The following is a 16,508-nucleotide window of genomic DNA, read 5'->3' as shown; positions in this document are numbered from 1 at the left end:
ACAGGCATCAAACAACTCTAAGATCTTCTACCAGAGGGCGACATCATGGGCCTACAAAGGTTCCAATACCATCAGATTCTGCGCTATTACCTATCACTCCCGGTAGAGCACCTAACACAGGGAACTGACAACCTTTGAAAGAATGTGCTCAGACAAAGAGGAATCAAAGTCCTATATTCAATCCTTCTTACATCCACTCTGAGGGCGCCCCTGAAATATATGGTATGCTGGGAACAGGGCGCTGAAACAATGGTGTCTAAAAGACAATGGGGGAAAATCCACACGCTAGCACACCAGGGTACGATAAGAGTTGAACTACAAACTTATCACCTACGATTACACAAGCCACAGCCCCATACCTTCAACGATATGCATACAATGCAATGTACAATGTTATTCTTCCAAAGTCTTTACGATAAACTACTTATGATAATCTAATACAGTGGAACCTTGGTTCTGGAACGCTGCCGTACTCAATTCATAACAATTTGGTATTCAAACAAAATATTTGAGAAAAAAATGTCTCGGTATTAGAACAAAACCTGGTATTAGAACAAAATCAAACAGCATTAACCTTGATGGTACCTTGATGGTACCACTTTGGAACCTCGTTGGTATGACGCATCGGCCTCCTCGCACTCGACAAAGTGAACAGAGCTCCATTTTGTCTGCAAACAGAGCTCCATTCTGCCAGGAAACAGCTCCATTCTGTCAGCAAACAGAGCCAACAGGTAAAGTGAAGTTACATTTTCATTTCATTTACATTGTGTTTATTGTTTTTTTGTATGATTTTATGCATTTAAGGTATTATTAAACTATAAAATGTGTGTTAAAATGCTGTACTTTAGGGGGTCTGGAACGAATTAATCTAATGTACATTAATTCTTATGGAAATATTTTATTCGGTTTTCGAACAACTCGGTTCTCAAACAGCCTTCTGGAACGGATTAAGTTTGAGTTCCGAGGTTCCACTGTAATCCAATAATTTACATGGTTACATTTTATACTTTCAAAGAAAAAAAGAGGAAGAAAAGGAGAAATTGGAGTCAAAGTTTGCAAATGTCCTCCTAGCTTGGGGATAACCCCTAAAGATTCATACACATACATTTTATATTTTATGGCTCACGCATTGCTTGTACGGTTGCTTTTCTAAAGGCAACCCGAAATGTTAAAATTGACCTGGCGCCTTTTCAGAAAGTCATATTTGTGTACCCTTGTTATCAATGTTAATTGACTCTGTAATTAGTGTTGCCTGTAAAGACTCAATCACTATCTGTCTTTCTACTACTTGTGCATTCTATGTTAAATTTTGTATATATTGCTTATTAATATTGTTTTGGGATTTTATTGTACCCTAATGTATCAATGCAATGATTTGTGGACCCAGGACATACTTGAAGACGAGAGAAATCTCAATGTATCTTTCCTGGTAAAATATTTTATAAATAAATAAATAAATTCTATTTACCAAAATTCAATACTGATCTGGAAATAATTATAACTATGACATGCCACAATTAATTTATTAAGTTGATACTGACTTCTTAAGTTGATACTGAAAAACCTTAATAAAGATTGTAAAAAAAAAAACAATAACAATTGGTGTGCTGTTGGTTTCCTATAAACCAATAACAATTAAAGTTCTGGAAGAAAATGCTAATAAAATGGAAATCACCCCCCCCCCCCCAAAACTTCATAACAATTATTTACACCTGCCAACACCTATCTGTAAATCCAGTCGTTGAGCTCATTTGCGGGGTGGTATTCACAGTCTAATCTAAATAGTGCATAATCTGATTTCAGCTTTAACATAGATTGTAAATTATGCGGTGGACAGAAAAAATGCCTAATTTGTGATAAAAACTAAATTATATTGTGCTGTTTAAACAAAGCATCCTGTATACTTTCTTGCTTTACACACTGTGAAAAAAAATCACACGACTTTATGCTTAAATGACCACTATAGGCACCCAGACCACTTCAGCTCAGTGTAATCAGGTTTTAACCCTGCAGCTGTAAACATAGCAATTTCAGAGAAACTGCTATGTTTACACTGAGGGTTAATCGAGCCTCTAGTAGCTGTCTCATTGACAGCCAACAAAGGCCGCTTCAGCGATTCTCACTGTGAAAATCACAGTGAGAAGACACTGACGTCCGTAGGAAAGCATTGAGTAATGCTTTCCTATGGGCGGTTTGAATGCACTCGCAGCTCTTGCCGCGCATGTGCATTCGGCGCTAACGTCGGCAGGAGGAGGAGAGTTCCCCAGTGCTGGAGAAAGGTAAGTGTTTGAACCCCTTCAGCCCAGCGGGAGGGGGGCCATGAGGATGGGGGGGACCTAAGGACTACATAGTGCCAGGAAAACGAGTGTTTTCCTGGCACTATAGGGGTCCTTTAATTTTTTAGATTGCTATTATGTCATGTAAATCATTTTTACATGATAACATTCTCTAGCAAAATTCCTGTTGCAGCAAAAATAAAAAGTCTGAATTAAGAGATACAAATGCAGATTTCTGAGAAGGTATTTGTGCATTGAGCATTCTGTCTAGTCTCCATGAAATAATTTCACAAGCAACCCATGTGTAAAAGCAGTTTGTGTCCTTACCTTGTGTTCTGCTGGACTTTTTAACCCTGCATTAGCCTATTCAAATTTTACAAGACTGGGTGGGATGCGAGCCAAGTTTATAAAGCGACATAGGCCTTGTAAAGGCATCCTGATTACACAAGGTCTAATGAGGCATGTCGTACATGTGCCAAGCTTAGGTTAGATCAGGGTCAGGATGACATTGGGTGTATCGTACAGCAGTTGCTCCTAAATGTAAGCGTCCTTGGATTAAACCAAGGATCCTTTTGAGTCTGACATATATTCATGGAAGTGTGTTGAGGGATTATCCGTGCGAGTGTTTGTAGGAATCATGTTTCACATATCCTAAGGGAGTCAGAATCATGTACCCCCAAACACTTTAAAAAAAATATATATATATTTTTTTTACTACTAATCTGTATATAGTTTAAATAAAATGTCCGTTTCCTTATATTTAAATATAAAAGCTTTTTAAAAAAAATCTCATTAAATAAAAAGACAATATTTTGAAGGCTTTATTGGTGGTTTTTTGATTTCAGTAACTTGAAGGTAGGAGTCTGTATATCCATCTTTTCTAGTTGAAATGCTGCACATCCAGAGATATTTGCACTTTTGTGCTAGGGGCTCTTTGCAGTCTCAAGCACACGTGACTTAGGCAGCCCAAAACTCTGTCCTGAACTGCCTAATGTCAATTATGTGCAAAAGTTACTTATCACCAACACACATAGCCAGTTGGCGACAGAAGTAAAGAAATTCTCCGTAGTGTGCCTGCAAGGAGAAGCCTTAATCTCCCATCCCTCCTCTGTGCACTCCGTGCATAGCTTATATTGTTTTGTTGTTTTTATTTTAAACCCTCTCTCACCACTCCTTCTTTCCATCTTCATATCAGCTCAAAACATGCGCAGGTCCTTTGAGTCAATGAACTGATCCAGTCAAATGCATCTCTATGAGGACAGGGATGATGTCAGATGGTGGCATGGAGAGCAGTGCCGGGGGTTTTGCACGGCGCTAAATTTCAAATGAATGTAATGTCTCTTTTTAGTTTTTAAGGGTGAGGACTTAGCTAGTAATGCCCAATAGGACATTATAAAATATGTGTGTAAATAGTGGTTTAGAGCCGGGTCCCCAAGGACGGCATAGCACGCCCGCCGTCCTTAAGGGGTTAATATGTAGCCACTCTTTTTCAAGGGACCAAAGGTAATTGGACAATTGACATAAAAGCTATTTTATGGACAGGTGCTGGCTAATCGTGTGTTATTTCATCAATTAAGCAGGTAAAAAGTCTGGAGTTGATTCCATGTATGGCGTTCACATTTGAAAGCTGTTGCTGTAAACCCACAATATGAGGTCAAAAGTGCTTTCAATGCAAGTGATACAGGTCTTTAGTCTGCAAAACATCCATGAGCAAGGTAGTAGGAACATTAGGAGTGGCAACAGTTTGGCACTTTTTGAGAGAAAAAAAGAACACACTGGTGAGTTCTGCAGCACAAAAAAAATGGACGTCTGTGGGAAAACCGCACTGGTGGATGATCATAGGATCCTTTCCATGGAATAGAAAAAACACTTTTCAACATCCAGCCAAGTGAAGAACACTCTCCAGGAGACAGGCACGTCATTATCCAAGTCTACCATGAAGAGAAGACTTCACAAGAGCAAATAAAGAGGGTTCACCACAAGTTGCAAACCATTCCTAAGTCTCAAGAATAAAAAAGCGTTTGCCAAAAAACATCTAAAAAGGCCAGCCCGGTTCTGGCTTCTTTGGACAGATGAAATGAATATCAAGCTGTACCAGAATGATGGGAAGAAAAAAGTATGGAGAAGGCACTGGATCACTAGTGTTAGTTGATGATGTGACAGAAGCAGCCAGATGAATTATTTAGTGCATGAGGATATATTATCTGCACAGATTCAGCCAAATTCAGCAAAGTTGATTGGACTGTGCTTCACTATACAGATGGAGAATGACCCAAAACATACTGCGAAAGCAATCCAGAAGGAAAAGAAGTGGAACATTCTGTCAATCAACTGATCTCAACCCGATCGAGCATTTCACTTGCTGAAGACAAAACTTACAGCAGAAAGACTTCCGAACAAACAACAACTGAAGACAGCTGCAGTAAAGGCCTGGCAAAGCATCACAAAGGAGGAAACTTAGCATTTGGTGATGTCCATGCATTCCAGACATCAAGCAGTCATTGCCTGTAAAGGATTCTCAACAAGGTATTCAAAGTTAACATTTTATTCATGATTGTTTTAATTTGTCCAATTACATTTAAGCCCTTGAAATAAAGAAACTGTATATGAAAATTATAGCAATTCCAAAACATTTCATACAATATTTTTGTTCAACACCTTGAATTAAAGCCCAAAGTCTGCACTTCAATTGCATCGGTTGTTTCATTTAAAATCCATTGTGGTGGTGTACAGAGCCAAAATTATGAAAATGATGTCAGTGTCGAAATATTTCTGGACCTAACTGTACTACATTTCTTATCATTTTGATTCATTCTCTTTTACACAAACATTTGTAGCTCTATCCATTTGTTAGAGATATACTGAAGATTTGCGGCCAAATAGTAAAAAAAAATAAGAATCAAATAAAAAAAAAATAAGAATGAATAACTTCAAAATAATTTAAATTTAGCAAACCAAATAGTTTTTAAATATTTGAGTACATTGGACCACTCTTCGGAGTTAACTTTTTTCCCTATCAAATTATCTATCAAAGTGGTGCTAACAGCTTTTTGTAATGATAGCTTCTGTTACAATTGGAAGAAGTAATGCATTCTATCACAATTGGCAAATGTCTACCTGCAAATTCCATCCAACCAAATTTACAGGCAGACAGCTGCCAAGTCTGTCTAATTATAACTCATTTTAAAACACCTGTCTTGAAAGTGAAATGATTAATTGCCCTCTTTTCCTGTATGACTTGCATATAAATTGTAGCTTCCTGTTAACAACAGCTGCAAATAATTAGATTGCAATAAGAAAATTAGACTGGAGCTGACAATTGCTCAAATCACGGCAACCAACATTTTGTTAGGAAGTGTTATTTCCCTATGATAAGAATGTGAAAACCCGTAATATGGGGACCACAACGATATATCAACACATGGGAAACAGATTTGGGTGAGACACTAGAAAAGGGAGAGTGGGAAGAAATTTGGGAAGCAGACGTGAAAATCTCGGTCTGTGTCTTATCTGAAGAACAGATGTTTAAAATTCTATTCAGATGGCACGCGACCCAAGTTTGGTTACATAGAATAGGTAAAAATCCAATAGATCTCTGCTGGCGACTTTGTGGTCATAAATGAACATACCTCAGTGTAATAATGGTGCAAGGAATCTGTTTTTTGTCAAACCACATTGAAACCGTTTGATAAAAGCAGAGCTCTCCCCAGCACTTGTAGATTGCCCTTTTCCAGGGCCGCCATCAGGGGGTGACAACCATAACGGTATGTCAGTTGTATATATGTCTGTTTGTCAGTATGTATGTATGTCAGTATATATGTCTGTGTGTGTGTACGTCAGTATGTCTGTATGTGTGTGTGTAGGTCAGTATGTATGTACGTCAGTGTGTGTGTGTATCTGTATCTGTGTATGTGTCTATATGTATGTATGTCTGTTTCAGTATTTGTGTCTGTTATTATGTGTGTGTCTGTGTCCTTTTGTGTCTGTGTGTGTGTATTGCATATATCAAATCTAAATACAAAAATCAGTTATGCAAAGAGATTAGACTCAGTTGCAAAAAAAAATGAGATTTAGATATATTCTTTTAAAGTAATATAATTTAGAAATGCTAGAATAAAGCAGTGTTCAAGACACTAGACAGAGTGTAAGCAACTCCCAGTTTCCCCCCATATTTTTCATTATTTACTTTTTTATTTTTCAAACTACCCTTTCTGTGTAAAATTCTACAAATTTAAAAAAAACATTTTTTTTATTGCAGAAGGTATCTTTGGAGCATATTCAATAAACAGGGCATTCTGGAGAATTGACAAAATAAACAAGCAGAAAAAGCCTCTAATATATTATATTTTAGCTATAATGTGCAGTTCCCCTGTTGATTCTCTACAATTTTGTAAATAAATCATCTTCTAATGCATATGCTTTGTATTTAATAACACATACACAAAACCTCCAACAGCACCGCTTTACACCCTCCCAGAAACCTGTCCATCGCTCATGCAATGTTTGTCCAATTTTTGGCCCTATCGCTTCTCTTGCTACCTGTCTTTCCTAGTTTTTGGAAATCTTTCATCGTAACCACTTCCTTACCATCCCCACAAGCTTCCCTACAGCTTCTTACTCCTTTTTCTCCAGCTCATTCGCTCCTTGTACCTACCAAGAATAAGTATCCTTATTTCCTCTCTCAATAGGCAAACTGGCGAGCAATAAAAGTTTATTATTTTCTTAAAATGACCTACCTTTAAATTAAAGACCTTTTTGTCACACATGGTACATGTGTGAGGAAGGTGCAAAGGGGGAATCCCATGGAAATCATTCAGTTCATGTGGTTGGAGAGTCTTCATGTTGGTGGCACAGTTTGCTGTCTTCCCATTATTGTGTCTGCTGAAAGCTGGGGAGTTCGATGGACTGAATTTGGTATCAGGAGTTGGTTCTTCTGGGTTGTAGAGCTCATTTCTGGCTTCGTAATGCTGATTGGGTGATTGCCATACACGAGATGATTCCCATTGATTGTTTTGTGTATTACCATGCGGCACTAGACCTATGTCTCCTTTCTTGCTCATGGATTGGTGCTGTCCTTGTGTATCAAAATATTCCTTTTTATATCCAGATGGATGGTCATGCTTAGGACCATACTGACCATCGGCAGTAGAACTTGAGCTTGTAGTATTTCCTGTGAAGCCATGATACACAGGTTGTTCATTATCTGCACTGAATGCCTTGGAGCCGCTATAAAATGTTCCAGGCTTGCTTCCACCCATGCCTTTTCCAAACGTTGGCATAGAGTTCTGGCTTGGATGTTTGGGTGCCATGGCTTGATTCTGGGCAGAAAATGGTACTCCACTGGATGGAAACCTGGCATTGTGCATGGTAGATGCTAGAGAAGACACTCCATGTGCTCCAATCATGGTGGCATTTCTAAGAGGATTGAAGAGTGGCTGTGACATAGCCACCTTAGAGAGGACTTGGTTGAGGACTGTAGCAGCTGCTGTGTTACTTGTCACTGCACTCTGAGCAAATTTCAGCCTCTGAAGGGTGAGATGGGCTTGCAGCTGAGCAAGCTGAAGACTGGCAGGGGACGGCAGGAGTGTGTTGTTAAAAGGATTACTGTCCAGAAATGGGGTGGCACTGTAACAAAATACAAGAGTTTACAGTTAAAGCATATGATACTTAATGAAAAAAAATGGTTGCTAATGACCTGCTCTCTGAAAGCACTGCGAGGAATCTCCACGGGGGGATGGTTAGTTTGACACTTCTATTTTACTAAAAATCATCTAGGGTGTATTACTAAATGCATTGTACTGCACTCTCCTGTCCCCAACCCAAAAAAACTACCTGTATCTAAAATGCATTAGATATATAGATAGATAGATAGAATGATCGATCGACCGACCGACAGATAGAACAATAGATTGATAGATAGAACGATAGATAGATAGAACGATAGATAGATAGAACGATAGATTCGTCACATCCATCATTTTATTAGCTAGCTTTACAATAATGCTACATTATTCTGTTTTATAGTAAATGTAAATATAATTTGCCTGAGAAAGGCACGTTTTCTTGGTTATTCACTAAACTTGGAACTGAGAAGGTAATCCCAAATTTTGGGGCACAAAACCAAGCTGTAGAGTTTTTCCAGTTGAGCTATTTGTCTGAAAAAAATTGTTCCCCAAATTCCCAGCTCAATTGATTAATCCTGATTTATTGACTGCACGTGTGATATAATAAGTGTTTTATTTTGCTGCTTTGAATATATACAGTTCTTCGCAATAGTATCCAGATTCCTGCAAATCCATTATCATATAACTAAAATAGAAAGGTTAATTTTATTTTGTATTACATTTTTTTACTTATATTTTCGTTTCTTGTTTGTTTGTTGTTGTTGTTGTTTTTTTTTAATAAAATTCCCAACATAAAACCTGGACCACTGAAAATAAAAGATTAATAAAAATATTATTTGGAACAAGGTAAAAAATATGTTAACATATAGCAAAGAACAAACAGTTGCAAATGTTTTTATTAAGCCTTCTCAGCCTAACCAACAGAAACATTTCTTAATTGAGATCTGATTTTAGATGCAAAAATCCAATACTAGTAATGTAAATAGGTTCAATCACACAAGCTGAAACAGCAATTGAAACATTACAATATGGTGATATAGATGAGTGCAACATAGAAACATAGAATGTGACGGCAGATGAGAACCATTCAGCCCATCTAGTCTGCCCAATTTTCTAAATACTTTCATTAGTCCGTGGCCTTATTTTATAGTTAGGATAGCCTTATGTCTATCCCATGCATGCTTAAACTCCTTTACTGTGTTAACCTTTACCACTTCAGCTGGAAGGCTATTCCATGCATACACTACCCTCTCGGTAAAGTAATACTTCCTGATATTATTTTTAAACCTTTGCCCCTCTAATTTAAGACTATGTCCTCTTGCTGTGGTAGTTTTTCTTCTTTTAAATATAGTCTCCTCCTTTACTGTGTTGATTTACTTTATGTATTTACATTTTTCTATCATATCCCACCGTCTCGTCTTTCCTCCAAGCTATTAAAGGATCTTAACATGTTCATTTATTAACCTTTCCTTGTAAGTTTTATCCTGCAATCCATGAACCAGTTTAGTAGCCCTTCTCTGAACTCTCTCTAAGGTATCAATATCCTTCTGGAGATACGGTCTCCAGTACTGCGTACAATACTCCAAGTGAGGTCTCACCAGTGTTCTGTACAATGGCATGAGCACTTCCCTCTTTCTACTGCTAATACCTCTCCCTATACAACCAAGCATTCTGCTAGCATTCCCTGCTGCTCTATTACATTGTCTGCCTACCTTTAAGTCATCAGAAATAATCACCCCTAAATCATTTTCCTCAGATGTTGAGGTTAGGACTCTATCAAATATTCTGTAATCTGCCCTTGGGTTTTTACGTCCAAGATGCATTATCTTGCACTTATCCACATTAAATGTCAGTTGCCACAACTCTATTTCTTTCGTTTACCTAAATCATTTGCCATTTTGTTTATCCCTCCTGGAACATCAACCCTGTTACGTATCTTAGTATCATCAGCAAAAAGACATACCTTGCCATGAAGACCTTCTGCAATATCACTAATAAAAATGTTAAAGAGAATGGGTCCAAGTACAGATCCCTGAGGTATCCCACTGGTAACTAGACCTTGCTTCGAACATACTTCGAATATATTTCGAATATACTCCATTGACTACAAAACTCTGTTGCCTGTCACTCAGCCACTGCCTTACCCATTCAACAATATTGGAATCCAAACTTAAAGATTGAAATTTATTGATAAGCCTTCTATGTGCAACAGTGTCAAAAGCCTTACTGAAATACAGGTAAACAATGTCTACTGCACCACCCTGATCTATTATTTTAGTTACCCAATCAAAAAAATCTAAAAGATTAGTTTGGCATGATCTCCCTGAAGTAAACCCACGTTGTCTCTGATCTTAAAATCCATGTGATTTTAGATGGTCAACAATCCTATCCTTACATTAACAATGATCTACTGATCACAGTATCACAATGTAGGACTGCACAATGAAAATCTAGCAGCATGAAAAACTGCAGCATTAACAAGAATCTACTAATAGTAATATCACAGAGTGGGTCTGCGAAATGCAAAGTAAAAACTACTTGTATCGATAAGGATCTAATGAAGGTAATCTCATACAGCAAATCAGCAAAATGCAACGGAAAAACTGCTAGCGTCAACAAGTATATTGTCAGAGAAATATCAGACAGCATCAACAAATATCTACTACTGATTTTAATTTCACAGAGTGGGTATTCAAAACAAAACGGAAAAACAAACAGGCTCGATGAGGATCTACTAATGTTAATATCAGGTCTGTGAAATGCCCTGGAAAAACTACCAGAATAAATCTGCAGACTATAAAGGATCACTACCAGCATGAAAAATCCACTGATCAATGGGAAAAAAATAAACTTTTAGTAGCACTGTGCCAAAGTAAATCTAATCACACACACAGTACAAAACACAGATTATATGGATTAAGCCATACTAGTATGTTTCTCTTTCATAGCCTGGTCATTCATCAGGCAGGGCTCGTGTTGTTGGAGTCAGAATGGCATTATGTACACAGAGCGTGTGAGAATTCTAAGAGGATTATCTTAAAATTATTATCTTTGTTTTTTTATGAACATGTACTGGGACTATACACAAATCAATTTGGCCAAAAACTCAAAGTTCCCTTGGGAATTCGTATCAGCTTTGTTTGTCACAAAAAAACTAAGCTACCAGAGCAGATCCAAGCCGGATGCACCACCTAAGAAGCTAAATTAAGGGTTACACAAATGTTAAAACACACAGAGCTTTGCTTTAACCTTTGCTTTAACCTGCTCTCTACACTGAGTCGATAGGCTGCTTTTAACTCAGCATTTTTAAGGGGTGTGAACTGTTTGTTTAATATCCCATGGTGCTGAAGTATCATGGCTCTGGGATTAACTAAGCAATGTCTGCTATGGATGTGATGAGATGTTTAAATTAGAAATACAAGCTGCACCTGCGCATTACACTACTGGAGAAAATCGCACAAGCACTTTCCTTGGCTTTCTGAAACATTATCTGAGCACTTAGTCCAAAAAAAAGCAACTTAGAGATGACTAAAACTTCATTCTACAAAAGGAGAGACATGCAGGCACCCATTATACTGGCAAATGGACCTTGAGTGGACAAAGTGCTGACATCTAAACATTAACATGTATCAATGATTGATTACTTTCACTCACTTACATGAACAAAGAGATGCCAACAACAAATTCTATCTGGGTAATAATATTTGCCTTGATTTGTCAAGCTCTTTTCTAATTAGGGCACAGTATTAATGTTTTATATTTAATATTAATGAATTATAGCTGCCCTTTATGGGCAACATTTCTGAGAATCACAGGGTTTTTTTTTTTTCCTCTGTCTGAATATATTCTCAGAATTTTAGCCCAAGAGGAATTATTAAAACAAACTTTATACACATCCACACATAACTGGGAACTTGTCACTTTCTCCTATGAGCACTGGGTATTCTAGTTGGTTGCCAGGGCTCTGGGTGATACCCTTATTTCCTGATGGCATAGTAGTGGCATGCTGGCCAACTTACAAATTTTGCCTTTAGGAATGGCTCTCCTTCTCACACCTCCAAAGTGTTCCTCTTACAGAAGAATGATAGCGAAAGGTGCTAAAACCTTGAATCCTACTGGAGATAATAGACTGTATTTGACCCCTAACACAAGGTGGCATCTTCCATTTAAAAACAAGAAAAACAAACAGTGTTGCTTTTAACAATGATCAATTATGCCTCTTAAAATATAATCTGTGAATAATAAATACATCTAGTGCAGACCATCTGACACAAACACATAAATAGATATATTAAACAAAAATATATATCTGGGATCTCACTCACATTTACCATAACCTTATCAACCCTGTCTCTGGGTATAAAAAGATCCATTTGAGAGGGAATATATCCAACATCTTGATATCCAATTGCACACTATCTTCTTCTTGAGCACTCCTACCCTCTTACGTGAGACGGCAGGGGAACCTAATGTGCGGCGATGGCCGCACTCGCATTAGGACTTTCCCCATAGGAAAGCATTATACAATGCTACCCTCTGGGGTTTCAGGTGAAGCTGAATGTCCTCATGCATAGCGTGAGGACATCGAGCATCAGTTAGGCGACCAAAAGTCTCCTAACGACCCGGAAGTCCCTCTAGTGGCTGTTTGGAAGACATTTTGGCTGTTCAATTTTGGGCATCTTGCATTTGCTTACAAAGTAACCAATCATTTATATATTTTTAAATTTAATGTTCAAAATGGCTTTATTCAGACATAAACAATTCAGGGCGTGCCCTGAGCAATGTATAACAGCATGAATCTATAGATTGAACAAGCAAACAGAACATAGTGGAAGCGCAGGTCCCATCGTAGAATGCGTGAACATCACTCGAGAAATTTTATGTACTATACAGATATGGTATTTGGTTACTTTTAGCACGTTAGGGTAGTCATATGAGTGACCGGTTTGCTGCTCGAGGAGAGGTATACTCGTAAGTGTGGACTTTGTGTCTGCCTATTGGGTATATTTTTAAATTTAAACGAGATGATGCTGATTTCTGTGTTGCTAATTTGCAAGCACATCCAGGAGACTCCAGATGTTGTTTAGTTTTTGTTGGAGATCACCCTACATCTTGTTTTGAGGAAGGGTGGTGATGAGCAGGCATTTCTAATTACATGGAAGACAGGCCCAGCTCAGGAGATTGAGCTGGGCTTTCCCAAATCCTGGCAGAAGTATCAGTTAGAGTGCCTGAGTCACAAAAGTGCATGTTTGGCATAGCTTAGTGCAATACACAAACTTTCTCCACCCCTGAGGATTAAAAGCAACACAATAGTCTAGAGAACCTCAATAGGAGAACAGCAAAAGTTAATGGTTTCTAAACAGGACTAAAGAGGACAATCTGTAGGCAAGGAAACTAGAAATTAGACCATCAATATCTTATGGGAGAAAGCTGTCGTACAGCTATTACGTAACCTGCTACTACTTCCCCTACATAATTTTGCAACCTGCTCATGGCCTCTGTCAATTTTAATGCTGGACTCCTGATCAAGTGTACTTGACTTTGGCTTGTCTTATCACTTGTCAATTCTGTGTATCTCAATTCACCTGCCTTTGGCTTGTCTATCGTTTACAATATTTGCTTTCCTTATTGCTTTAACTCTGGACAACCCTATGGACTGGTTATACACTGTCTCTTTTATGCACCTTTTCCTGTTCTGAAAGTTATACTGACACTAGCTGGAGCTGAAAGGATTCAACATTGGTAGTGTGGTTAAACGTTTTGAATTTCCTATTCTATATCCTTTGTATCTGAAAAACAAATCTAAAACACAAATACACCATACAAATTCATGATAGGTCTCCTGAAAATGTATGACATGTTTGTTATACTTCATAAAATATATAACAATAGTTTTTTTAATTTTGCATACTTGTTAACATTTTCGAGAGGCTAAAATAAAGCAGTATACTCAATTTGATAAATAAATATATGTTTGAGCTTCAGAATTTCTCATTTGCAAATTGTATTACAAGAGCAGCAGTGAATAATACGATTTGTATAATTTACATTTGGCATTGACATCTGGTAAACTACAAATTTTATTTTAATTCACAATTATATTATATTATATAGACCACCTACTCAGCAAGTGTTCCTGGGCAAGATGCCAAACAATATATCCATTTACCGCAAATCTTTATAGATTGTAAGCCCGTTCGAGCAGAGCCTTCTACACCTGTAAATATTCCCCTTCTAGAATTGTAAAGAGCTATGGAATATGTTGGCGCTAAATAAATGCCAAAAATTAACATAAAATGACGCGGCTATTACTTTATCCATGACGTTTTTCTGAAAATAGCAGTTTCTCATTTTTTTATATTATTATATTTGCCTATTTTTATAATGTATGTTTTTTGTTTTGATTTTTTTTTGTCAGAATGGTGTGTATGTGATGTTTATATTGTGTTTGATATTCAGCTAATGCAAATGTTTTTATTTAACTTAGTTTTTCTTTAAAATACCGGTACTTTTTTTGCATTAATATTTTACTTGAAGTGTGTTTTAATTCCTTCAAGTGTTGCAGGATTATTAGTATAAGTCTGTGAAATCCGAACAGCAAATATTTTAATTCAGATCCAAAAAGACCCCTTACATTTGTAAGACTCAATAAATTAAAACATTATTATATATATATATATATATATATATATATATATATATATATATATATATATATATATATATATATATATTGCTCTCTTATAAAGAATGATCAGGATTTTAAATTATTAAGGTAAATTCATCAATTTAATTTATCATATATAGCTATATTCTAACGTTTATATTACATGCAAAATATTCTGTGTATTTTGATGTGCTTAATTAAATTATTGTCAAAGCAAGTAGACCTTTTCTGTTACCAACAACTATGATAGTATCTCATAAAGGAAGGTGAATAGTATCATTAAAACTATAACAAAATCATATGATAAGCAAAAATAGTGTCCTGTAAGTAGAAGAACCAGCTAAACAAGATAAGCTGTAAATACTATAGCTGTGGTGGCACTCAACTGTAAATATCATGCAGAAATTCTCAAAATCTAAAATATAATCAAAATATAAAAATAATAACGCACGCAATCAAAACTTAATGGAAAAAAAAAAACAATACGGTCTTAAAGTTTAAGGAGATAGAAATAGATACCACGTATAAATTACTATCTACATAGGCCCTGAAGGGACATTCTGGTCCAGAGTGCACAGCCCACGTGACCCCCGGATCAACTCCTGCTGAGACCATACGAATCTGCATCCATTCTGTCTATTTCATGACCATCTCTTTCCTGGAACAAATTCTTTATATTAAACAAAAGAAAAACGGACTTCATCACTACACGGCCAGAATTGTTATGAGCTTCAGTCACACTATGATATACAACCAGTGGTGAGATCCAACCATTTTCCTTCACTGAACATTTGTCTCCTATTTGCACAACTTTCTGTGGACTGTATATATATTTATTTTCTTCCGTTTGCTATTTGTTTTCCTTACTATTTGCTTCTTTATAGTTATTAGTTTTTTTATTTTACATTTTTTCACTTTTTTATCATTATTTGGATTTTGTTCATTTATCGAAGATACCAGGAGACCAGCAACGATGGCAATTTTTTTTATAGAATTACTTTAAGTAACATAGGAATATACAAAGAATTACTAAGGTGGATTCACCAGCCTCTATAAAGAATATTGACAAAGGTTCTCATTGTTCTTAAAACTCATTATTACATAGAATGATATGCTGTATACGATGTGATTGATGTTCATAGAATTGGGGGTTACAAAATATTGTTTGTATTTATATTTCACTTCACTTTTTTGCACAATTTTGATGAAACAGGGAATTTATTTTGTAGATGTTGTGGCATATACCTTGTTCTATGTAGATCGTAATTTATATGTGGTATCGATTTCAATCTCCTTAAACGTTAAGACCGTATGGGTTTTCCTTTAGAGTGCATCTCTAAGCAAATTAAAAATTTCTCGCATAACTTTTTGATTGCAGTATTATTTTTGTATGTTAAACAAGATAAACTGTCTGAAAAAAAAAACCCAATACCATTTGAAACTGAGGTTTCAGTTTACACAAATTATTATACAGTGTAAATAATGGATTGTGATATACCTTGGAAATGACCTGTTTACCACTTCTTACCTCTTATTTTAAGGGTGAATATTAAAAAACAATTACATGTAAAACAGATTTAAAAAAAACATCACTGCTGAGCTTTAAAAATACATAAAAAAAATAAATATAACACCTTTGCCTGTCTCTATAGAAGATAGGTCAATTCACAAGCCGTACCCAAAACTGCACTGAATTATCTTTCCGTCTGTCTATCTATTATTTGACTGCCATCAGCTTCTCTACTTATCCCTGTTTAAGTAAATCACACGTAGTTACATGGTAGTCTGAAAATTGTCCTGTTTGAAGTAATTCATAAATACCCCATAAAATGGCGGGGGGAAAATAAATCTACAAATGTGTACAACTACAGTGGAACACAAAAATGATGACACTATGTAACATTTTTTAAGACACATGCCCATAAATATCACATTGTAGCT

At 36.5% G+C, this 16,508-nt stretch overlaps 1 protein-coding gene across 1 annotated transcript in view; it reads right to left on the bottom strand.

The window, feature by feature from the left end:
- Positions 1-16,508, bottom strand: part of RBM20 (RNA binding motif protein 20) — a 207,336-nt gene that overhangs the window by 65,528 nt on the left and 125,300 nt on the right. The window contains exon 2 of the mRNA XM_063434598.1: positions 7,013-7,901. Coding sequence (XP_063290668.1) covers positions 7,013-7,901 — 889 coding nt within the window. The remainder of the gene's footprint in view (positions 1-7,012; positions 7,902-16,508) is intronic.

This window comes from Pelobates fuscus, chromosome 10 (genome assembly GCF_036172605.1).
Source record: "Pelobates fuscus isolate aPelFus1 chromosome 10, aPelFus1.pri, whole genome shotgun sequence".
Taxonomy (NCBI): Eukaryota; Metazoa; Chordata; class Amphibia; order Anura; family Pelobatidae; genus Pelobates; species Pelobates fuscus.
This window is presented reverse-complemented; position numbering and strand designations above follow the sequence as displayed.